We start from the raw sequence: 20,263 nt of genomic DNA on the forward strand, positions 1-20,263 counted from the left end.
CAAAGAGTAAAAATCCTCGTAGAAATTCCTATTGTCACCTATAATATTATTGTAGTGCATTATACAAGCTCGAAACAAAAATTAAACGCCGTTAAATGCATGCAGTAAATAAATATGGTAAAATATCATGTAATTTACATTTAATTTGTAATATTTTATTTAAGAATATTCAAAAACCTAGTCCTAAAGTATTTGTTTCGATCAAAACTATTTTTTTCAAAACTGTACGGACTAAAAACATAAATTACTTACTAATATTATTTACCTATAAAATATCAATACCCACCCATGAATATGAGTACTTAGTGTCATGTTTTCACAAATATTATTAAAATATACTATCTTCAGGTTTCTAAGTTTTATAAATTATATGTGTACATTGATTCGATTTTAAATAAATAATTTTCTTTGTATTGAATTTGATCTGGTAATTAATATAGTACCATTTAACCGACTCATTAACCTGAAAGTTATCAAGGCCGCTTATTAATATTATTTTTTTGGTTACAACTTATTAATATTTGTTTTGACATAGAGGCCGCTTATTGATATTTAATTGATTGAGTGATAAAATATATTTATATTATTTTATATTATATAAATTAAAATTTTAATATTTATCTTAAATTTTAATAAAAAAAAATACTTAACTGATAAAATGAAATCCAAATGCGGGCTTAGGCGAATAGCTCCGGCATTGGGCCTCGAAAGACAAGTACAGAACGTCGTTCAATAACAATTAAACAGTCAAAGTAATAGTGGGTCGGATTTTGAACAATCTCGACCCACTTTCCATTTCTTTTAACTCTCTGCAAATCCCCCTCTTCCCCAACTTCACCTCCCGCCCTCAGATCCCGATTTGTTCTTCTTTCGTAACCTCATATGGCGATTGCAGCGCAAGCTCCAGATATTCACGGCGACCGTCAATCTGGTCGGGATGTTCGCACTCAAAACGGTAACCTTCTCTCTCTTTCTATCACCCCTTCCTTGCTTCATTTATTAATAACTACTCATTTTTTCTTCTCTTTTTTTCCCTTTTGGGCTCTTCAAAAGTAATAGCGTGTCAAGCAGTTGCTAATATTGTTAAATCCTCACTCGGCCTGGTTGGACTCGATAAGGTGTCTCCCTTAGTCTCTGTTTGAATACCGATTTGAAACTCATTTTCTGTTCTTAGATGAATTATTATTATTTTTAAAACAAAGAATTATCAGCTGCCAGGTGTTTCTAATGATGTTGCATTTTCTGTAATGTTTTCTTTCTTTTTTTCCTTTTTTTTGGTTTGGTTATTTCCAGATGCTTGTTGATGATATTTGTGATGTAACTAATGATGGTGCGACGATCCTCAAGATGTTAGAAGTTGAGCATCCCGCTGCAAAGGTTGATAAGTAGCCGGACTTTGCATATTACTATTATACTTCTGCCGTTGCATAGCTAGTTCAGTGATAGTATATTTTTTTTATCTCCTTTGTGGTGGCAGGTACTTGTAGAATTGGCTGAGCTTCAAGATCGAGAAGTTGGTGATGGAACAACCTCGGTTGTTATTGTAGCTGCAGAATTTCTTAAGGTAATCGCATCTCTTTCTTTCCAGGATTTGATCAATGCATAAAATAGTCATTTTAGATGTTTTTTGCCTTTTAAGAATTATTCTCATTTGATAATGTGTGAATTTACTTGCAATTCAAGAGAAAGAAAATGATCTGGTTAGGAATAAAATTCACCCAACATCTATAATTAGTGGCTTCAGAGTGAGTAGATTTCACCTCCTTTGGTGTGGCCTCCTTTTCTGGTTAACAATATATCATGTTTCAGAATCTGAACATGTTTTTGGGTCTTTTGTTCTCCCAGCTAGCTATGAGGGAAGCATGCAAATATGTCGAAAAGAAGTTGGTTGTGAAAGTAAGTGTCTATATGTGAACTTGTTTTGAAAAGTGAATGAATATGACCTTCTATAGTGTGAAATATAATTTTTTTTAAACTGATTGAATAATATCCTATAGTTTCTTTTTTGGTTCTATATTTGTTGTCTTCCTTTTGCTCATCCTTTGTTTTCCTTTACAAGGTTGAGAAGCTTGGGAAAGATTCTCTAATAAACTGTGCCAAGACAAGTATGTCCTCGAAGCTCATAGCTGGTGACAGTGACTTCTTTGCTAATTTGGTATGATTATTGCCCCACATAAGTAATTTATTATTTTTAAAATCTCCTCCATGTGGAGTCTACTATAACTAATATATTCATCCTTCCCTCTAGTTGACCTGCATTATTCATTTTCACCTTCCTACAGCAAGGATTTCTGGTTTCAGCTGTAATGATTTCTTTTATTTAGAGAAAATCGCCTCAGTGACCAAAAATGCCTTATAATATACGATTTTAACTAATTTTTTCCGGATTTGCCAAAATGACCAACAAAATCGCAATGCGATCGCTAATTCGCAACGCGATCTCTATTATCGCAAATTCGCGTTGCGATAGTTGGAAATCGCGTTGCGATGGTCTACAGTATCGTTGTGATTTTCCCAATTCGCAATGCGAATAAGTAAATCGCAACGCGAATTGATAAAATCGCAATGCGATACTGACTATCGCAACGCGATACTGACTATCGCAACGCGATACTGACTTTTACAACGCGATACTGACTTTCGCAACGCGATACTGACTTTCGCAACGAGATAATACAGAATCGCAATGCGATTTTCAAAGTTCGCAACAGGTTTTAGTTTAACAACACAAATTTTTTAGGTATATATCTACGCAGCAGCAACAACTCAAAACCTAAATCCCTAAATCGCAACTCATTCCATCTCCATCTTTCACTCTCTCTGGCGACATCCGTTCCTATATCCGTTCCTACATCCTTCTCCATCCGGCAACAGGTCTTAGTTTCACAGCTCGTTTGTTTAGTAAATTAATTTACAACCATGAAATCATCTAATGTTATTCATGTTTGGATAGATTTGTGTTTTGGAGAGTCATGGGAGAATGTTCATGGTGTTAGACATTCATTTGACTATCGCAACGCGAAAATTGATATCGCAACGAGAAAATCGCAATGCGAAATGAAAATCGCATTGCGATTTTCTCGTTGCGATTTTCATTTCGCATTGCGATTCTCTCGTTGCGATAGTCAGTTTCGTGTTGCGATAGTCTGTTTTGCCTTCAACATAATGCAGATTGAAAATCAACAAATCAACTATTACATTTCAATCAATTAAACAAGCACAAATAAGAATTATGTACACATCAATTAAACAAATCAACATTTACAAATCATCTTTTACAAATCAATTAAACAATCAAAAAATAATAATAATTCTTATTTCTTCATAAATAATTGAATCAATGAATCAACAACTTTGTGACCCGTACATCCATTTCACGCAGCTCACTTAAGGATTAATCTGCAAAAACTAAACATTTGCTCAAACAAGACTTCCTACACATCTAAAACCTACAAACAGCAAATTATTGAATTCTAGATACTTAACCAAACATTTTCAAACCAAAAGGAGTATATATGTTAACAAAACTTGCATTTGACTTACCAATTAACAATTGACACTTTCATAAGGCGGATGCAGGTAGGCAGCGTATCGAATATATTACTCTAGCCATATAATGCCGAAACCACAAGCCTACTGCAGCTCTATCTCTATCGGTGGGAGGTAGAAACTCTGTGTTTCCCGTCGTCAAACGCGCCAAGCACAAGCATACGAGAGGACCACAATCCCCTCTGGCTCCCGGCGATTGTTGTGGCGCGGTCTCGTCTCTGACAACTGTGACATTGAACTTCTTTGGCTTCTTGTGTCCAGAATGAGTCCAATAATTATTCCCATCCAAGAATTTAGCCAAATGAGAGCTCCATCCCATGATCATATCTCTCAAATCAGACAGTGATATATAATTTATCATGCTGTCATACACTATTATCTTCAGGGATGGGAGCTGAAGTTGGACGAGAAGCCAATGACAACGTTCCAAAACAGGGATAAACACCTGCAATCATAAGTAATAATTCATTTATTTGCGCACTTATTTACGAAAACCTTTAAAATATTTTAAAAATAAACAATAACCTTATCGACCTCCCACCATGCAGGATAAAGTTTAGCTTATCCATTGCCCAACGAAAATGATTCATCTCGTTGGTTCTTCAAGTGAACTGCTTGAAAAGCCGCCGACATTATTGTATATCGCGAATTTTTTTATTTTTCCTAAGCTTCCTTATTATTAGTAGACGTGACACCCACGCATCGATATGTTGTTTTACAAAAAAAATACATATATTAGTGAATTACATTAATTTTTTTAAAAATTAATCAAAATCATATATAAGATAAATATAAGACTTATCTCCTCATCGAAATAACCAGTCTTCAACCCCTAATAGCACACCTCACTAAGACCGATCAAGCAATAAAAACATTTCATCGTTGAGTTTGCTTATGTCAGTGTAACACCCTTGGCTCCGCTCATGTATATAAAAATCAATTGCGGTCTTAGCCCAAAGGGTATTATCCACAATTGTTTCCGGTAGTTGTCTCCTCTCCACTTCAGATACCGGAAGAGTAATAGCCGGTAACTCATACGAGAGCCAACTCTCATCCATCATGTCCGGAACCGGTGGGGGTTTATCAATACTTCGATATATTACCCCATGTGAATCGGACTCTGGAATGGTGGGAGGACCACTTCAACGATGACAGTGGCCTCTTGAACGGTGGGGGGGACCCTTGAGGGAGGATAGGGGCCTCTTGAACGATTGGAGGAGACTCTTGAGGGATGACAGGTGAGTCGGGCTTCTTCTTGCGGAGTCTTCGCACCATTGGGGTGAACGGAGACCTAATAGCACGTCCACGCCGTCTGATGCGTAAACTCCGTCGTGCAAGGAAAACCCGACGTAAAGCATCCACCTTATCAAGCCGCTAAAAAAAATTAATACATAAATTAGTAAATAAACAGACATGATATTAAACAAAGACAAATATGTTTCAAACTAGCATTGTATTCACCTAAGTCATTATTCTATCATAGTTCACAAAATGCTCAGATAACATTCCAGAAGTAAGCACTTATATAAACATTTAAAAGGACAACATATATAAACATTCCAGAAGAAGAATAGTTTACTTTCGCAACACGAAACTTAAAATCGCAACGCGAAAATGACTATCGGAACGCGGAAATGGCTATCGCAATGCGAAATGAAAATCGCAACGACAAAATCGCAATGCGAAATGAAAATCGCAACGACAAAATCGCAATGCGAAATGAAATCGCAACGACAAAATCTCAACGCGAAACATAAATCGCATTGCGATTTTCATTTCGCGTTGCGATTTTGTCGTTGCGATTTCATTTCGTATTGCGATTTTGTCGTTGCGATTTTCATTTCGCATTGCGATAGCCATTTCCGCATTGCGATAGTCATTTTCGTGTTGCGAAAGTAAACTATTCTTCTTCTGCAAATTGAAACTTGAATGGATTGCATTACTTCAACCAAAAGACAAAAACAAAACCAAAAACAAATACTAACAAAAACAGTTTAGCAGTATTGGCAGCAACCGAATGAATTACGAGTATGAAAAATCTTAAACTTACCTCGTTGCGTAGAGTATGAACCTCATTCTGCAACGATGCTACCATCTCACGTAGAGCGGCTATCTCACCGCGTAATGTAGACACCTCAACATGCCATGCACCATCGTCTTTGCGTAAAGTACCGACCTTCTCACGCAAGGCATTGACCTCATCACGTAACTCCCCTAACTCATCCCGTTGAGGTAGAGAACAGGGAGATAAACGTCGTGGCATCTTTGCCGGTCGCTTATCTTGCGGTGATGGTGGAGAAGAGGCTCGATGATGTGACAGAATAGGTGATGGCTGTCGTTGTGGAGGTGTATAGTCGGGTCGATCAGATGATGGCTCTGGGTGAGGTGATAGCTCTAGGCGAGGTGATGGCTCCCGAAGTGGAGGTTGCTCATCAACCGTTCCATCAAAAAAACGCTTACTAGCTTGCCACCAATCTGTGGCAAGCTCAGCTTCCGTGGGTGTCAGCCTCTGTAGAGGAGTGTTGGCCTCCTAACAATATAAAAGTTCAAACAAAGTTAAACGTGTACTAGTAATAACTTGTTTATAAACATATGGTAGTATTTATGTTAACTTACATTATTTATTGTTGTATACCGTAGTAAATCTTCCCATTGCAAGGTCTGTTTCCTCTTCCAGGAAATAGCCCTGGGAATATCATTTGAAGTTTTTATTGCATGTCTTCATGGCGGGAAAGGCCTCAAATATCCAAATATACAAACAATATAATAACAAACATTAGTAATTGTTAAATAATTACTTATAATTTTAGAAACATTATATAAAAATTCTTACCTTAAAGGCCCAAATAAAGCCTGTCAAAGTGTATTTGGAATCATCGCAATGCAAACTTTTTCGATCATCCAAGGCAGACGATAACTTATTCCATGTAGCTTTCCATAAATACGAGCCCCACGGAAACAGGTTACACGCAGTCTTCTACCAATTTGATTAGATCATTTGGAATAGGTTGTCTGACCTCTCTGCCTAAAATGCCGTCATGCAAAAGAATTAGAAGGCATACTCGGACAACGTCGACGTCATCCATCCGAGTAAAACCATCTTTCTTATTCAACAATCTTGTCAGGTCTTCTACGTGTAGATTCGGCCTCTCCAGCTCAGGAAAAACCCGAGATAGCCATGATGGGCGGGTAATGTGTCTAGTGTACCGACCTATATCATCGTGTCGAAGCGTAGACCGGTGATTAAGCAAAACTCCTCCCGCCCAAAACACGTATACGCCGGTGGAAAATCAAACCATATCTCTTCATCACGACGTTGTATAGTCTCTGGTAGATCGCTAGTCATGGTTTGAAGAAACAGGTGTGTCAATATCGCATCTCTACCGGGATGTACTTTCAGCCATGGCCCGAAGCATGTATCCTCAAACATTTTTCTTTGTGCAGGTGAAAGTTTCGACGCAATTGTTTTGGCTAGGCCGACTTTATTTCTTAAGGTCAATTGAGCCGAATAAAAGTTTTACAAAAACAATAAACATACTAAGTTAGATATACCAAAAACTACACTGTGAAGATATACCAAAAGCAATAATAAACATAAAGAGTAGTAGTTTTTGGTATATCTTCACAGTGTAGCTTTTGGTATATCTAACTTAGTATGTTTATTGTTTTTTTATAACTTTTATTCGGCTCAATTGACCTTAAGAAATAAAGTCAGCCTGGCCAAAACAATTGCGTCGAAGCTTTCACCTGCACAAAGAAAAATGTTTGAGGATACATGCTTCGGGCCATGGCTGAAAGTACAACATCCCGGTGGAGATGCGATGTTGACAACATCCCGGGTTTTTCTTGAGCTGGAGAGGCCGAATCTACACGTAGAAGACCTGACAAGATTGTTGAATAAGGAAGATGGTTTTACTCGGATGGATGACGTCGACGTTTTCCGAGTATGCCTTCTAATTCTTTTGCATGCCGGCTTTTTAGGCAGAGAGGCCAGACAACCTATTCCAAATGATCTAATCAAATTGGTAGAAAACATAAATGAGTGGAACATGTTTCCGTGGGGCTCGTATTTATGGAAAGCTACATGGAATAAGTTATCGTCTGCCTTGGATGATCGAAAAAGTTTGCAAGGCGATGGTTTCAAATACACTTTGACAGACTTTATTTGGGCCTTTAAGGTAAGAATTTTTATATAATTTTTCAAAATTATAAGTAATTATTTAACAATTACTAATGTTTGTTATTATATTGTTTGTAGATTTGGATATTTGAGGCCTTTCCCGCCATGAAGACATGTGCAATAAAAACTTCAAATGATATTCCCAAGGCTATTTCCTAAAAGAGGAAACGGACCTTGCAATGGGAAGATTTACTACGGTATACGACAATAAATAATGTAAGTTAACATAAATACTACCATATGTTTATAAACAAGTTTTTACTAGTACACGTTTAACTTTGTTTGAGCTTTTATATTGTTAGGAGGCCAACACTCCTCTACAGAGGCTGACACCCACGGAAGCTGAGTTTGCCACTGATTGGTGGCAAGCCAGTAAGCGTTTTTTTGATTGAACGGTTGATGAGCAGCCTCCACTTCGAGAGTCATCACCTCGCCCAGAGCTATCACCTCACCCAGAGCCATCATCTGATCGACCCGACTATACAACGACAGCCATCACCTATTCTGTCACATCATCGAGCCTCTTCTCCACCATCACCGCAAGATAAGCGACCGGCAAAGATGCCACGACGTTTATCTCCCTATTCTTTACCTCAACGGGATGAGTTAGGGGAGTTACGTGATGAGGTCAATGCCTTGCGTGAGGAGGTCGGTACTTTACGCAAAGACGATGGTGCATGGCGTGTTGAGGTGTCTACATTACGCGGTGAGGTAGCCGCTCTACGTGAGATGGTAGCATCGTTGCAGAATGAGGTTCATACTCTACTCAACGAGGTAAGTTTAAGATTTTTCATACTCGTAATTCATTCGGTTGCTGCCAATACTGCTAAATTGCTTTTATTAGTATTTGTTTTTGTCTTTTGGTTGAAGTAATGCAATCCATTTAAGTTTTAATTTGCAGAAGAATAATAGTTTACTTTCGCAACACGAAAATGACTATCGCAACGCGAAAATGGCTATCGCAAAGCGAAATAAAAATCGCAACGACAAAATCGCAATGCGATTTGTGTTTCGCGTTGCGATTTCATTTCTCATTGCGATTTTGTCGTTGCGATTTTCATTTCGCTTTGCGATTTTGTCGTTGCGTGTTGCGAAAGTAAACTATGATTCTTCTGGATTGTTTATATATGTTGTCCTTTTAAATGTTTATATAAGTGCTTACTTCTGAAATGTTATCTAAGCATTTTGTGAACTATGATAGAATAATGACTTAGGTGAATACAATGCTAGTTTGAAACATATTTGTCTTTGTTTAATATCATTTCTGTTTATTTATTGATTTATGTATTAATTTTTTTAAGCGGCCCGATAAGGTGGATGCTTTACGTCGGGTTTTCCTTGCACGACGGAGTTCACGCATCAGACGGCGTGGACGTGCTATTAGGTCTCCGTTCACCCCAATGGTGCGAAGACTCTGCAAGAAGAAGCCCGACTCACCTGTCATCTCTCAAGAGTCCGCTCCAATCGTTCAAGAGGCCCCTATCCTCCCTCAAGAGTCTCCCCCACCGTTTAAGAGGCCACTGTCATCGTTGAAGAGGTCCCTCCCACCATTCCAGAGCCCGATTCACATTGGGTAATATATCGAAGTATTGAGAAACCCTCACCGGTTCCGAACATGATGGATGAGAGTTGGCTCTCGTATGAGTTACCGGCTAGTACCCTTCCGGTATCTGAAGTGTAGAGGAGACAACTACCGGAAACAATTGTGGATAATACCTTTTGGGCTAAGACCGCAATTGATTTTTATCTACATGAGCGGAGCCAAGGGTGTTACACTGACATAAGCAAACTCAACGATGAAATGTTTTTGTTGCTTGATCGGTCTTGGTGAGGTGTGCTATTAGGGGTTGAAGACAGTGTCTATTTCGATGGGAGGTAAGTCTTATATTTGTCTTATATATGATTCTGATTAATTTTTTTTAAAAATTAATTTAATTTACTAATATATGTTTTTTTTTTGTAAAACAGCATATCTATGCGTGGGTGTCACGTCTTCTAATAATAAGGAAGCTTAGGAAAAATAAATTCGCGATATACAGTAATGCCGGTGGCTTTTCACGCAGTTCACTTGAAAAATCAACGAGATGAATCATTTTCGTTGGGCAACGGACAAATTAAACTTTATCCTGCTTGATGGGAGGTGTTTATCCCTGTTTTGGAACGTCGTCATTGGCTTCTCGTCCAACTTCAGCTCTTATCCCTGAAGATAATAGTATATGACAGCATGATAAATTACATATCACTGTCTGATTTGAGAGATATTATCAAGGGATGTAGCTCTCTTTTGGCTAAATTCTTGGATGAGATTAATTATTGGACTCATTCTGGACACAAGAAGCCAAAGAAGTTCAATGTCACAGTTGTCAGAGACGAGACCGTGCAACAACAATCCCCGGGAGCTAGAGGGGATTGTGGTCCTCTCATATGCATGTGCTTGGTGCGTTTGATGATGGAAAGCACAAAGTTTCTACCTCCCACCGATAGAGATAGACGCTGCCTACCTGCATCCGCGTTATTAAAGTATCTATTGTTAATTGGTAAGTCATATGCAAGTTTTGTTAACATATATATTCCTTTTGGTTTGAAAATGTTTGGTTAAGTACTTAGAATTCAATAATTTGTTGTTTGTAGGAAGTCTTGTTTGAGCAAATGTTTGGTTTATGCAGGTTAATCCTTAAGTGAGCTGCGTGAAATGGATATACGGGTGCAAAAATGATTCGTGAAATGCAGTTTTCTTATTATTATTTTTTGATTATTAAATTGATTTGTAAAAAATGATCTGTAAATGTTGATTTGTTTAATTGATGTGTACATAATTCTTATTTGTGCTTGTTTAATTGATTGAAATGTAATAGTTGATTTGTTGATTTTCAATCTGCATTATGTTGAAGGCAAAACAGACTGTCGCAACACGAAACTGACTGTCGCAACACGAAACTGACTATTGCAACGAGAGAATCGCAATGCGAAATGAAAATCACAACGAAAGAATCGTAATTCGAAATGAAAATCGCAACGAGAGAATCGCATCGCGAAATGAAAATCGCAAAGACAAAATCGCAACGCGAAACTAAAATCGCGTTGCGATTTTAATTTAGCTTTGCGATTTACTCTTTGCGATTTTCATTTCGCATTGCGATTCTATCGTTGCGATTTTTGAGACCTCTTCAACGAATGACAGTGACCTCTTGAACGGTGGGAGGGGACTCTCAAGGAATGATAGGGGCCTCTTCAACGATAGGAGTGGATTCTTGAGAGATGACAGGCGAGTCGGGCTTCTTCTTGCGGTGTCTTCGCACTATTGGGGTATGCGGAGACTTAATAGCACGTGCACGCCGTCTGATGCGTGAACTATGTCGTGCAAGAAAAACCTGACGTAAAGCATCCACCTTATCGGTCCGCTAAATAATTAAATACAAATATCAGTAAATAAACAGACATGATATTTAAACAGTGAAAACAAAGACAAATTTATTTCAAACTTTCAACCAAAAGACAAAACAAAGACAAATACTAACTTTATAGTGTTAAAGAATACACAGTTTAGCAGAATTGGCAGCAACCGAACAAATTTACTTTCAACCAAAAGACAAATCAAAGACAAATACTAACTTCACAGTGATAAAGAATACACAGTTTAGTAGAATTGACAGCAACCGAATAAATTTATTAAGCAATCTAAGTGAAATGGTTAATCTAAGTGAAATTACAAGTAAATTTATCAAGTTAAATATGGAAAATCTTAAACTTACCTCGTTGCGTAGAGTATAAACCTCATTCTGCAACGATACTACCATCTCACGTAGAGCGGCAACCTCACCACGTAAAGTAGACACCTACACAAGCCATGCACCATCGTTATTGCGTAGAGTACCGATCTCCTCACGCAAGGCATTGACCTCATCACGTAACTCCCTTGACTCATCCCGTGGAGGTGGAGGTGGAGAACAAAGAGATAGAAGTCGTGGCATCTTTGTCGGTCGCCTATCATAAGGTGATGGTGGAGAAGAGGCTCGATGATGTGACGGGATAGGTGATGGCTCTCGTTGTAGAAGTGTATAGTCGGGTCGATCAGGTGATGGCTCTGGGTGAGGTGATGGCTCTCGAAGTGGAGGAAGTGGAGGCTGCTCATCATTCGTTGCATATGGTATTAAGTCTTCCCAATCCAACAGATGTTTCCTCTTCCAGGAAATAGCCCTGGAAATATCATTTTAAGTTTTTATTGCATATGTCTTCATGGCGAGAAAGGCCTCGAATATCCAAATTTACAAACAATATAATAACAAACATTAGTAATTGTTAAATAATTAATTATAATTTTGAAAACATTATATAGAAATTCTTACCTTAAAGGTCCAAACAAAGCCTGACAAAGTGTATTTCGACCCATCGCCCCGTAAACTTTTGCGGTCATCAAAGGCAGACGACAACTTAGTCCAGGTAGCTTTCCATATATACGAACCCACGGAAACAGATTCAATGCATTTAGGTTCTCTACCAATAATATTAGCTCCTGAGGAATAGGTTGTCTGGCCTCTCTGCCTAAAAAGTCGGCATACAAAAGTAGTAGAAGGCATACTCGGACAACATCGACGTCATTCATCCGAGTAAAATCATCTTTCTTATTAAACAATTTCTTCATGTCGTCGACGTGTAAGTTCGGTTTCTCTATTAACTCATCAGGAAAAACCCTGGATAACCATGATGGGCGGGTGATATGACGAGTGTACCGGCCTACATCATCGTGTCCGAATCGTAGACCAGTGATTAAGCAGAACTCCTTCCGCCCAAAACAAGTATACGCCGGTGGAAAATGAAACCATATCTCTTCCTCACCACGTTGTATACTGTCGGGTAGATCGCTAGTCATGGTCTGAAGCCACAAATGGGTCAAATTAGCATCTCCACCCGGATGCTGTACTCTCAGCCATGGCCCGAAGCAGGTTTCCTCAAACAATTTTCTTTGTGCAGGTGAAAACTTCGAAGCAATTGTAGTGGCTAGGCTAACTTTATTTCTTAATGTCAATGAAGCCGAAAAAAATTTCTACAAAAACAATAAACATACCAAGTTAGATATACCAAAAACTACACTGTCAAGATATACCAAAAACAATAAACATAAATAGTAGTTTATTCTTGAAACTAAAATTTGCAACACTGTTTTGTCTTTTGGTTGAAATGAAAATCGCAACGAGATAATGAGAATCGCAACGCGGAAATGACTATCGCAACGAGAGAATCGCAACGCGAAATGAAAATCGCAATGCGATTTTGGTTTTGCGTTGCGATTTTTATTTCGCGTTGCGATAATTATTTCCGCGTTGCGATTTTCATTCTCGAAACTATTATTCTTTTGCATTACTTCAATCAAAAGACAAAACAAAGACAAATACTAACTTCACAGGCTAAACAGTTTAGCAGTATTGGCAGCAATCGAATGAATTTAATAAGAAATCTAAGTGAAATGGTTAATCTATTATTGAAATTACCAGTAAACTTATCATCAATCTCAATATGAAAAACCTAAAATAATGCAAAAATTTTAAAATAAAAAATAAAATAAAACAAAACTAACCCTCGGAGGTTGATTTTCCATTTCTGAATGATTGTGAGGGATTTTTGACTGTGAATGGTTGTGAGGGATTTCGCCGGCGATGGGGACCGAAATCTTCGGAGATGGGGACGGATTTCGCCGTAGAGAGTGAGAGATAGAGATGGGACTGAATGTTGTGATTTTAGGTTTGAGGTTATGAGTTGCGATTACTGTGGACGGTTCAGTTTCCGATTTATTAAGAAAAAATTCGTGTTTGGAATTTGAAAAAAAAATACGCGTTAATACGAATGGCGCTATGTAAATCGCATTGCGATTTACGTATTCGCATTGCGATTTACGTATTCGCATTGCGATTTCCCTAATTCGCATTGCGATTTACTTAATCGCATTACGATTTACGTATTCGCATTGCGAATTATGAAAATCGCAACGCGAATACGTAAATCGCATTGCGATAGTCAGTATCGCATTGCGATTTTCCCAATTCGCGTTGCGATTTACTTATTCGCATTGCGAATTGAGAAAATCGCAACGACACTGTAGACAATCGCAACGCGAAATACAACGCGAATTTGCGATAATGGAGATCGCGTTGCGAATTAGCGATCGCATTGCGATTTTGTTGGTCATTTTGGCAAATCCGGAAAAAGTTGGTTAAAATCGTATATTATATGGGATTTTTGGTCACTGAGGTTATTTTCTCTTTCAAAATATATCTTACTGGAGGTCCTTGTATGAGCTTATTTTGGAAGAGATGCTACTGTTATCTATAATTGGAGCTCCATTTAGTTTGTTTTAAGCCATTATTTTTTTCTTCATATTTTAGGGAATTAATGTTTTAAAAGCACATGGAAAAAGTGCCAGAGATAGCTACCTACTGAATGGGTATGCTCTGAATACTGGCCGTGCTGCACAAGGAATGTCCTTGAGAGTTTTCCCTGCCAGGATTGCTCGTCTTGATTTTAATCTCCAGAAGACAAAAATGTAGTTGGGAGTTCAAGTCTTGGTTACTGATCCTAGGGAGCTTGAGAAAATTCGTCAAAGGTGACAAGTCATAATCCTAGGGAGCTTGAGAAAATTCGTCAAAGGTGACAAGTCATAAGCTGTTGTCTGAAGATACAATCTGCGCATTAATTGATTGAAGCTTCCCTCATTTTTTATTTTTATTTTTCTGGTCTGGAATATGTAGAACTTCATCATATTATCTAGAGCCTGCCTAGGGTAAATGTTAAAACAGACATTCATGAACATTAAATGTGGCACTGATGATATCTATATCTAAACAGAGAAGCTGATATGACGAAAGAACGAATTGAGAAACTTTTGAAAGCTGGAGCCAATGTTGTCCTGACTACAAAAGGGATTGATGACATGGCACTCAAGGCAAGCTTCTTTTGTATTTGTTTTTATGCAACTGCTTACATGCTAATTTTTTTTAGTTTTTATAGTTCTTCCTAAATCCAACATTACTTTTTCAGTATTTTGTGAAGGCTGGAGCTATTGCTGTGAGACGTGTCCGAAAAGAAGATATGTGCCATGTTGCTAAGGCAACTGGTGCGACCATGGTACATTCCTACACAGCTTAGAAATGACAATTATGTCATAACCATCTAAATTTTTCATGCTTTGTGCTACATTATAACTCATCTTCATGTTCCTTTTGGCATAGAATTGATTAAGGTTATGATAGATAATCAGCCCCATTTCTATGAAGGACATTATTCTTCTGAAGCTTAGTTGTGTTATTTTGGACTAGTAAAACCATGGTACTTGTCTTAGTTTGTAATAGTTGAAAAGGTCTAGTAAGAACTTGTCTTATAGTGTTCTTCTTCACTGATGGATGTGTAGGTTTCAACCTTTGCTGATATGGAGGGTGAAGAAACTTTTGATTCATCGCTTCTTGGATATGCTGCTGAAGTTGTAGAGGAGCGCATTGCTGATGATGATGTGGTTATGATTAAAGGGACCAAGAGTACCAGTGCAGTATTTTTTTTTTCTATCAAACTTTGGACTCTTGATTCCTTTATAATTATGTCCGCGGTTCATTATCATTCAGATATCAGTCATTTCTCCTTTTATATTTTGAAAAACAGATTTTTGGGCTACTGCGAGATGAGATTATCGACATTGTTGTGGAAACCAAATTACAGCTATGTTACTGTTATTATTGCAAAATGTTAAACAAACAGATAAAGTTCTGAAGTTATGTTCCTTAGTATATTGTCACGTGTTGGCTTTGCCTTTTGATTCTTTACAATCATATGAGCCTGACGCCTGTTTTCATCATTTCCAAGGTTTCCTTGATCCTAAGAGGAGCAAATGACTATATGCTTGATGAGATGGAAAGAGCTCTACATGATGCTTTATCTATTGTGAAAAGGACTCTCGAGTCCAACATGGTAAACTTATACCTATTAACCAATGATTATTTTTAGTTTCACGATCTAGCACTTGCATGAATGAGAGAATAGTCTACATGAGCTTAGCTGTCTTGCCACGACCTTAGGATCACGTGAACAGTTGGCAATTGCAGAGTTTGCGGAAGCTCTAGTAATTATACCGAAGGTAGAATTAATGTTGACTAGGCCGCAATTGGTGTGAATTTTTTTTTAATCTTTTATTGCCCCATCTCACTTCATGGTTGAAATGAAAAGTTAATATTTGTGTTGACATGCGCAGGTGCTTGCAGTCAATGCAGCAAAGGATGCTACTGAATTAGTTGCAAAACTTCGGGCTTACCACCACACTGCTCAAACAAAGGCTGATAAGAAACATTTTTCAAGGTATACATTGAGCATAGTAGTTTGATAAAAGAAAATACTGGAGAATTCATGTGTTTGATCTTGTAAATTTTCAGCATGGGTTTGGACCTTTTGAATGGAACCGTTCGTAACAACTTAGAAGCAGGAGTGATTGAGCCCGCAATGAGCAAAGTGAAGATCCTTCAGGTAATTGCGGCTGTTTTTGTTTGAATATGTTGGTTATCCAACACTGAAAGCAACCTAACCTGGTAAATATGATTATACTGTTTTACCAGTTTGCAACTGAAGCAGCCATAACCATTCTTCGAATTGATGATATGATCAAGCTCTTCAAAGATGAAAGTCGGAATGAAGAGTAGGGGAGATGGAATGGTGGTTAATATTTTTAATACTGCACAAGGTTAATGTTTTTGCTTTTTTATTCATATTACTGGTATTAAAATAAATTTAATTTTGTTTTTGTTCAGTGATTTAATGAATTTAGAAATTAATATTTACCTCAATTGCAAGTTTGAAGCTCAAATTCGGGTGGAATCTTCAAAAACAAGTTCGAGATTGATTTGCGAGTCAACGAGTTTGAGTTTCAGGTGAAATTATGGATTATTTTGAAGATAAACTACATTTTTATCGATCTATGATTTTTTGGGTGAGAAATTTGAGAGAAAACAGAAGGAATTCGAGAGAAAAATGATGAACATGAAGGAAAGAAAAAGGTAGTTAAAGTGTGTAACCGACGGTGGGGAAGAGAACGTGGTATTTGGCTCTTTTAAAAAAAATAGCGAAATAGCAACATAAAACCAATTCTTTCCAGAGCATTTCATTTTGGTCCCTGTGCCGTACTAAATATTAAAGGGAAAACTAGATAAATGGTCATTAATGATGTTTTAAAAGTAACGTCCGTACTTAAAACCTGAATTCAATTTACTTTAGCAGATAATAGTAACTCATCTTTCAGTGTTTTTCCTTAGCAATTTATTAATAAATTAACAAATTCAAATCTCTAAAAATAAATTGTTCACCAAAAAATGGTATTCTCTCCTATTCACCAAATTCGTCCTTTTTAGATTTTAAAATTATACCACTTAGATATCCTATGACAAAAGTCAACAAATAACAATATTTTTTTATTTTTGAGAAAATTATCTCAGTGATCGAAAATGTCTTATAATATACGACTTTAATCAACTTTTTTGGGATTTGTCAAAATAACCAACAAATTCGCAACGCGAACTCCAATTTCGTAACCCAGTTTCCAATTTCGCAACGCGATAGTCAAATTCGCAACACAAAAGTCAAATTTGCAATGCGATAGTCAAATTCGCAACGCGAACTCTAATTTCGCAACGTGAATAGTAAAATCACAACGAATCTATATGTAAATTATCTCTTATCATCAATCTATAATAATTTGTTGGAAAAATACATAAATAATTTTTATAAAAAATATTCGTACACTTGAAAAAATTTATATGTAAATGAATAACAAATCTATTTCATTTGTCAATCTTCATTACAAATTATTCTAAATTCAATTAATTAAGGTTTTAAATTTGAAAGAATCCTTAACTCAGACTAATGAAATACATTTAAAAATTAAATTTTGAATTATATTAAGAAAAAGCTGATTCCTGTACATATATAGATAAGTTTTATTTTCCACTTAAAATCTCAATCTATAAGCAGAGTTACCATTTGAAATTCGCAACGCGATTTTGTGATTTTCTAAATTCGCGTTGTGATTTTACTATTCGCGTTATGATTTTACCATTCACGTTGCTATTTTACTATTCACGTTGCGATATTTACTATTCACGTTCCGATTTTTACTATTCCCGCTGCGATTTTGGAAACTGAGTTGCGAAATTAGAGTTCGCGTTGCGATTTTGTTGGTCATTTTGGTAAATCCAAAAAAAATTGATTAAAATCATATATTATAAGACATTTTCGGTCACTGAAGTTATTTTCTCTTTATTTTTTATATGTTATATTCTTTTACAACTATCAAAACAAATATGTAAAATATACCTAGGACAAAAATAATAGGATGAAATGAGTTTTAGTTTTAGTTTGAAGAAAAAACAGAGATCAGTAAACATTCCTTAATAGAAATCTTAGGAGGTGGTGGCTTAGTAGCAATCTAGAAGACAAGCAATGCAAGCCCCAAGCTCAACACCATCCTCCAACAGATTTGCAAAGAAATCCAAACGCAAGAATTGGAGCTTCTAAAAAAACTATACCTAGGCCAATCCTTTTTTTATCTTCATCTTCGTCGTTTTCATCGTCTTCGTGGCCGACCTTATTGATAATGATGAGACGGTTGAACCCTCTTTTTTGACCGGCAACAGCGGCAGCAACAATGCTTTTTTCATGCAAGGAGTTGTTCGATCCACTAGAGGACAGGTAACGCGAAAGGGTGACGACTGACGAGTAACGTCGGGGTTCTTGTTGAGGATGTTTGATTCGGAAGGAGTCAAGGAGTGGAAATGCAAAGTAACAGTGGATTGGTCATCGATGGCGGTGTTGCAGATATCGGTATTGCCTGCATGGGAGACGGTGAAAGGGCTTTGAACATGCATGTGGATAAGAGTGGAACATATGTATTAAATTATGGTCGTAATTGTTGTATCGTAATATTTTTTAAAATTATCTTGATATTATATCTATAATATGTAATTGTAATTATTTTTAAGAAATAAATTATAGTGTAGCAATATCCACAATTACGTCCTAGTATGTATTAAGAAAAACAATTACAGCATAGTAACCGCAACCATAATTTATTGCTTTAACCTCAAAACTTAGTGGACAAAATAAAGTCACCCAAAAGCAACGTAAACATAAGAGAGGAGAAACAAAAATGGTACTGTCAGAGACTATGGATGGCGTAGTGGCCGGCCCTCAACCGGAGCGCCTTGGCCGGCTTAGGAAGATCACCACCACTCAGCCCTACCAGTTACCAAAGGTTAAAAGAAATTAAGGAAAGAAAGAATAACTCAAAACAATTTTTCTTTTGATCATTTTATGATTTTTTCTTTTAGTTTTGTGTCACTCTTGGAATTATGAATAATTTTCCGTCAGACGAAGCTCTGCGTACGACGATGCCAACGACGCCGGTGTAGGAGCACCGGGAGAACGTGTGGAGGAGCGTGTTCCACCCGGGTAGCAACCTTGCTACCAAAGGTATCGGTGTTGAAGTTTTCGACAAGCCTCAACCCGACTCTCCTACTGTTTATGGTTGGTCTGTGCAAATTCTTTTTTCCCCAGCCATTTGCATGCATGGATAATTCAATATGATCAAGGATTTCTTTTGCATTTTTGGTCTGTTTGGTTGCTGATAAAGGTTCATTTCCTTACAATGTTCATGATCCCAATTTTACATTTCTGTTTATGTTTCGTTGATGTATATATATATATATATTTCTCAACTGAAATACATTGAATTGTGCCTTTTATCTTACACGGTTTATTTCTTCCTGTTGATCCCTGAACTGGATTTTGAGATCCCACCTGAGGCTCAATGGGGAAGTCTATCAAAGGAATTTACTTCAACCACTTTCCCACATATTTATCTACTATATATATCAGATTTTCTCCCTCTTATTTTTTGCTTTTCTTTCTCTTGAATTAGAAAACATAATCCAGTGACACTTTTGATTGGATATATTTAGGGTTTAACTAAAAATAAATAAATCATAAGTTGGGTTTTTCTAGCTTGCAGTAGAATGTTGTGATGTCATCAGGTTTGCTCCATCTCCTGATCCATCATTGAGCGTTAAATTCTACGATCTAACACCTGAACAACAATCATCATTGAGATATCTTGTAGACTCATCCCAGTTGAACGAGCATGCTGCTGAAGCATCTAGGGGAGAAACAAACAATGGTGCTGATCAAATAAGAAGACAACCACATTGATAAGTAGGAGCGGCAGCTGGTCAAAAGGCCATTGCTCAGAGTAATAGTGCTGAGGCTTTATTCCCATATTCTGCACCTGAAGAGGTAGGCCAATTCCAACTGTTAACATGAGGTTGGTGGTGATTTTGCTTCTCCAACACTTGTATTCCTAATAAGTTTGTGGCTACTAACAATGCTTACCATGAAGTTGAAGCCTGGTGGACCTATACCTGAGAAGGGAAAGAGAATAACCCTATGTGTGAAAACATCAATGATTTAAGTCGTCATGTTATAAAGGTTTGTTCTGGCAACTCAAAGCTCATT

At 37.2% G+C, this 20,263-nt stretch overlaps 2 protein-coding genes across 3 annotated transcripts; both read left to right on the forward strand.

Annotated features, from left to right (window-relative positions):
- The first annotated feature begins 790 nt into the window (after positions 1 to 790).
- LOC120139599 (T-complex protein 1 subunit alpha-like) lies at positions 791 to 14,666 on the forward strand. 2 transcript variants are annotated; one of them, XM_039154760.1, is made up of 9 exons: positions 791 to 955; positions 1,054 to 1,118; positions 1,294 to 1,377; positions 1,478 to 1,564; positions 1,686 to 1,745; positions 1,846 to 1,896; positions 2,060 to 2,155; positions 14,110 to 14,327; positions 14,570 to 14,666. In XM_039154760.1, exons 1-8 carry the CDS (start codon positions 883 to 885, stop codon positions 14,269 to 14,271), a joined length of 678 nt encoding a protein of 225 aa, XP_039010691.1. In that variant the 5' UTR covers positions 791 to 882; the 3' UTR covers positions 14,272 to 14,327; positions 14,570 to 14,666. The 2 variants fall into 2 exon arrangements, with proteins under 2 accessions (XP_039010691.1, XP_039010692.1); XM_039154761.1 differs by lacking the exon at positions 1,686 to 1,745.
- LOC120139590 (T-complex protein 1 subunit alpha-like) lies at positions 14,580 to 16,404 on the forward strand. The gene is made up of 7 exons (XM_039154754.1): positions 14,580 to 14,666; positions 14,762 to 14,848; positions 15,132 to 15,266; positions 15,578 to 15,682; positions 15,963 to 16,066; positions 16,141 to 16,231; positions 16,321 to 16,404. The coding sequence occupies exons 1-7, from the start codon at positions 14,580 to 14,582 to the stop codon at positions 16,402 to 16,404; spliced, it is 693 nt and encodes a 230-aa protein (XP_039010685.1).
- The last annotated feature ends 3,859 nt before the right edge of the window (positions 16,405 to 20,263 follow it).

This window comes from Hibiscus syriacus, unplaced genomic scaffold (genome assembly GCF_006381635.1).
Source record: "Hibiscus syriacus cultivar Baekdansim isolate YM2019G1 unplaced genomic scaffold, ASM638163v2 tig00110763_pilon, whole genome shotgun sequence".
In the NCBI taxonomy this organism is placed as follows: domain Eukaryota; kingdom Viridiplantae; phylum Streptophyta; class Magnoliopsida; order Malvales; family Malvaceae; genus Hibiscus; species Hibiscus syriacus.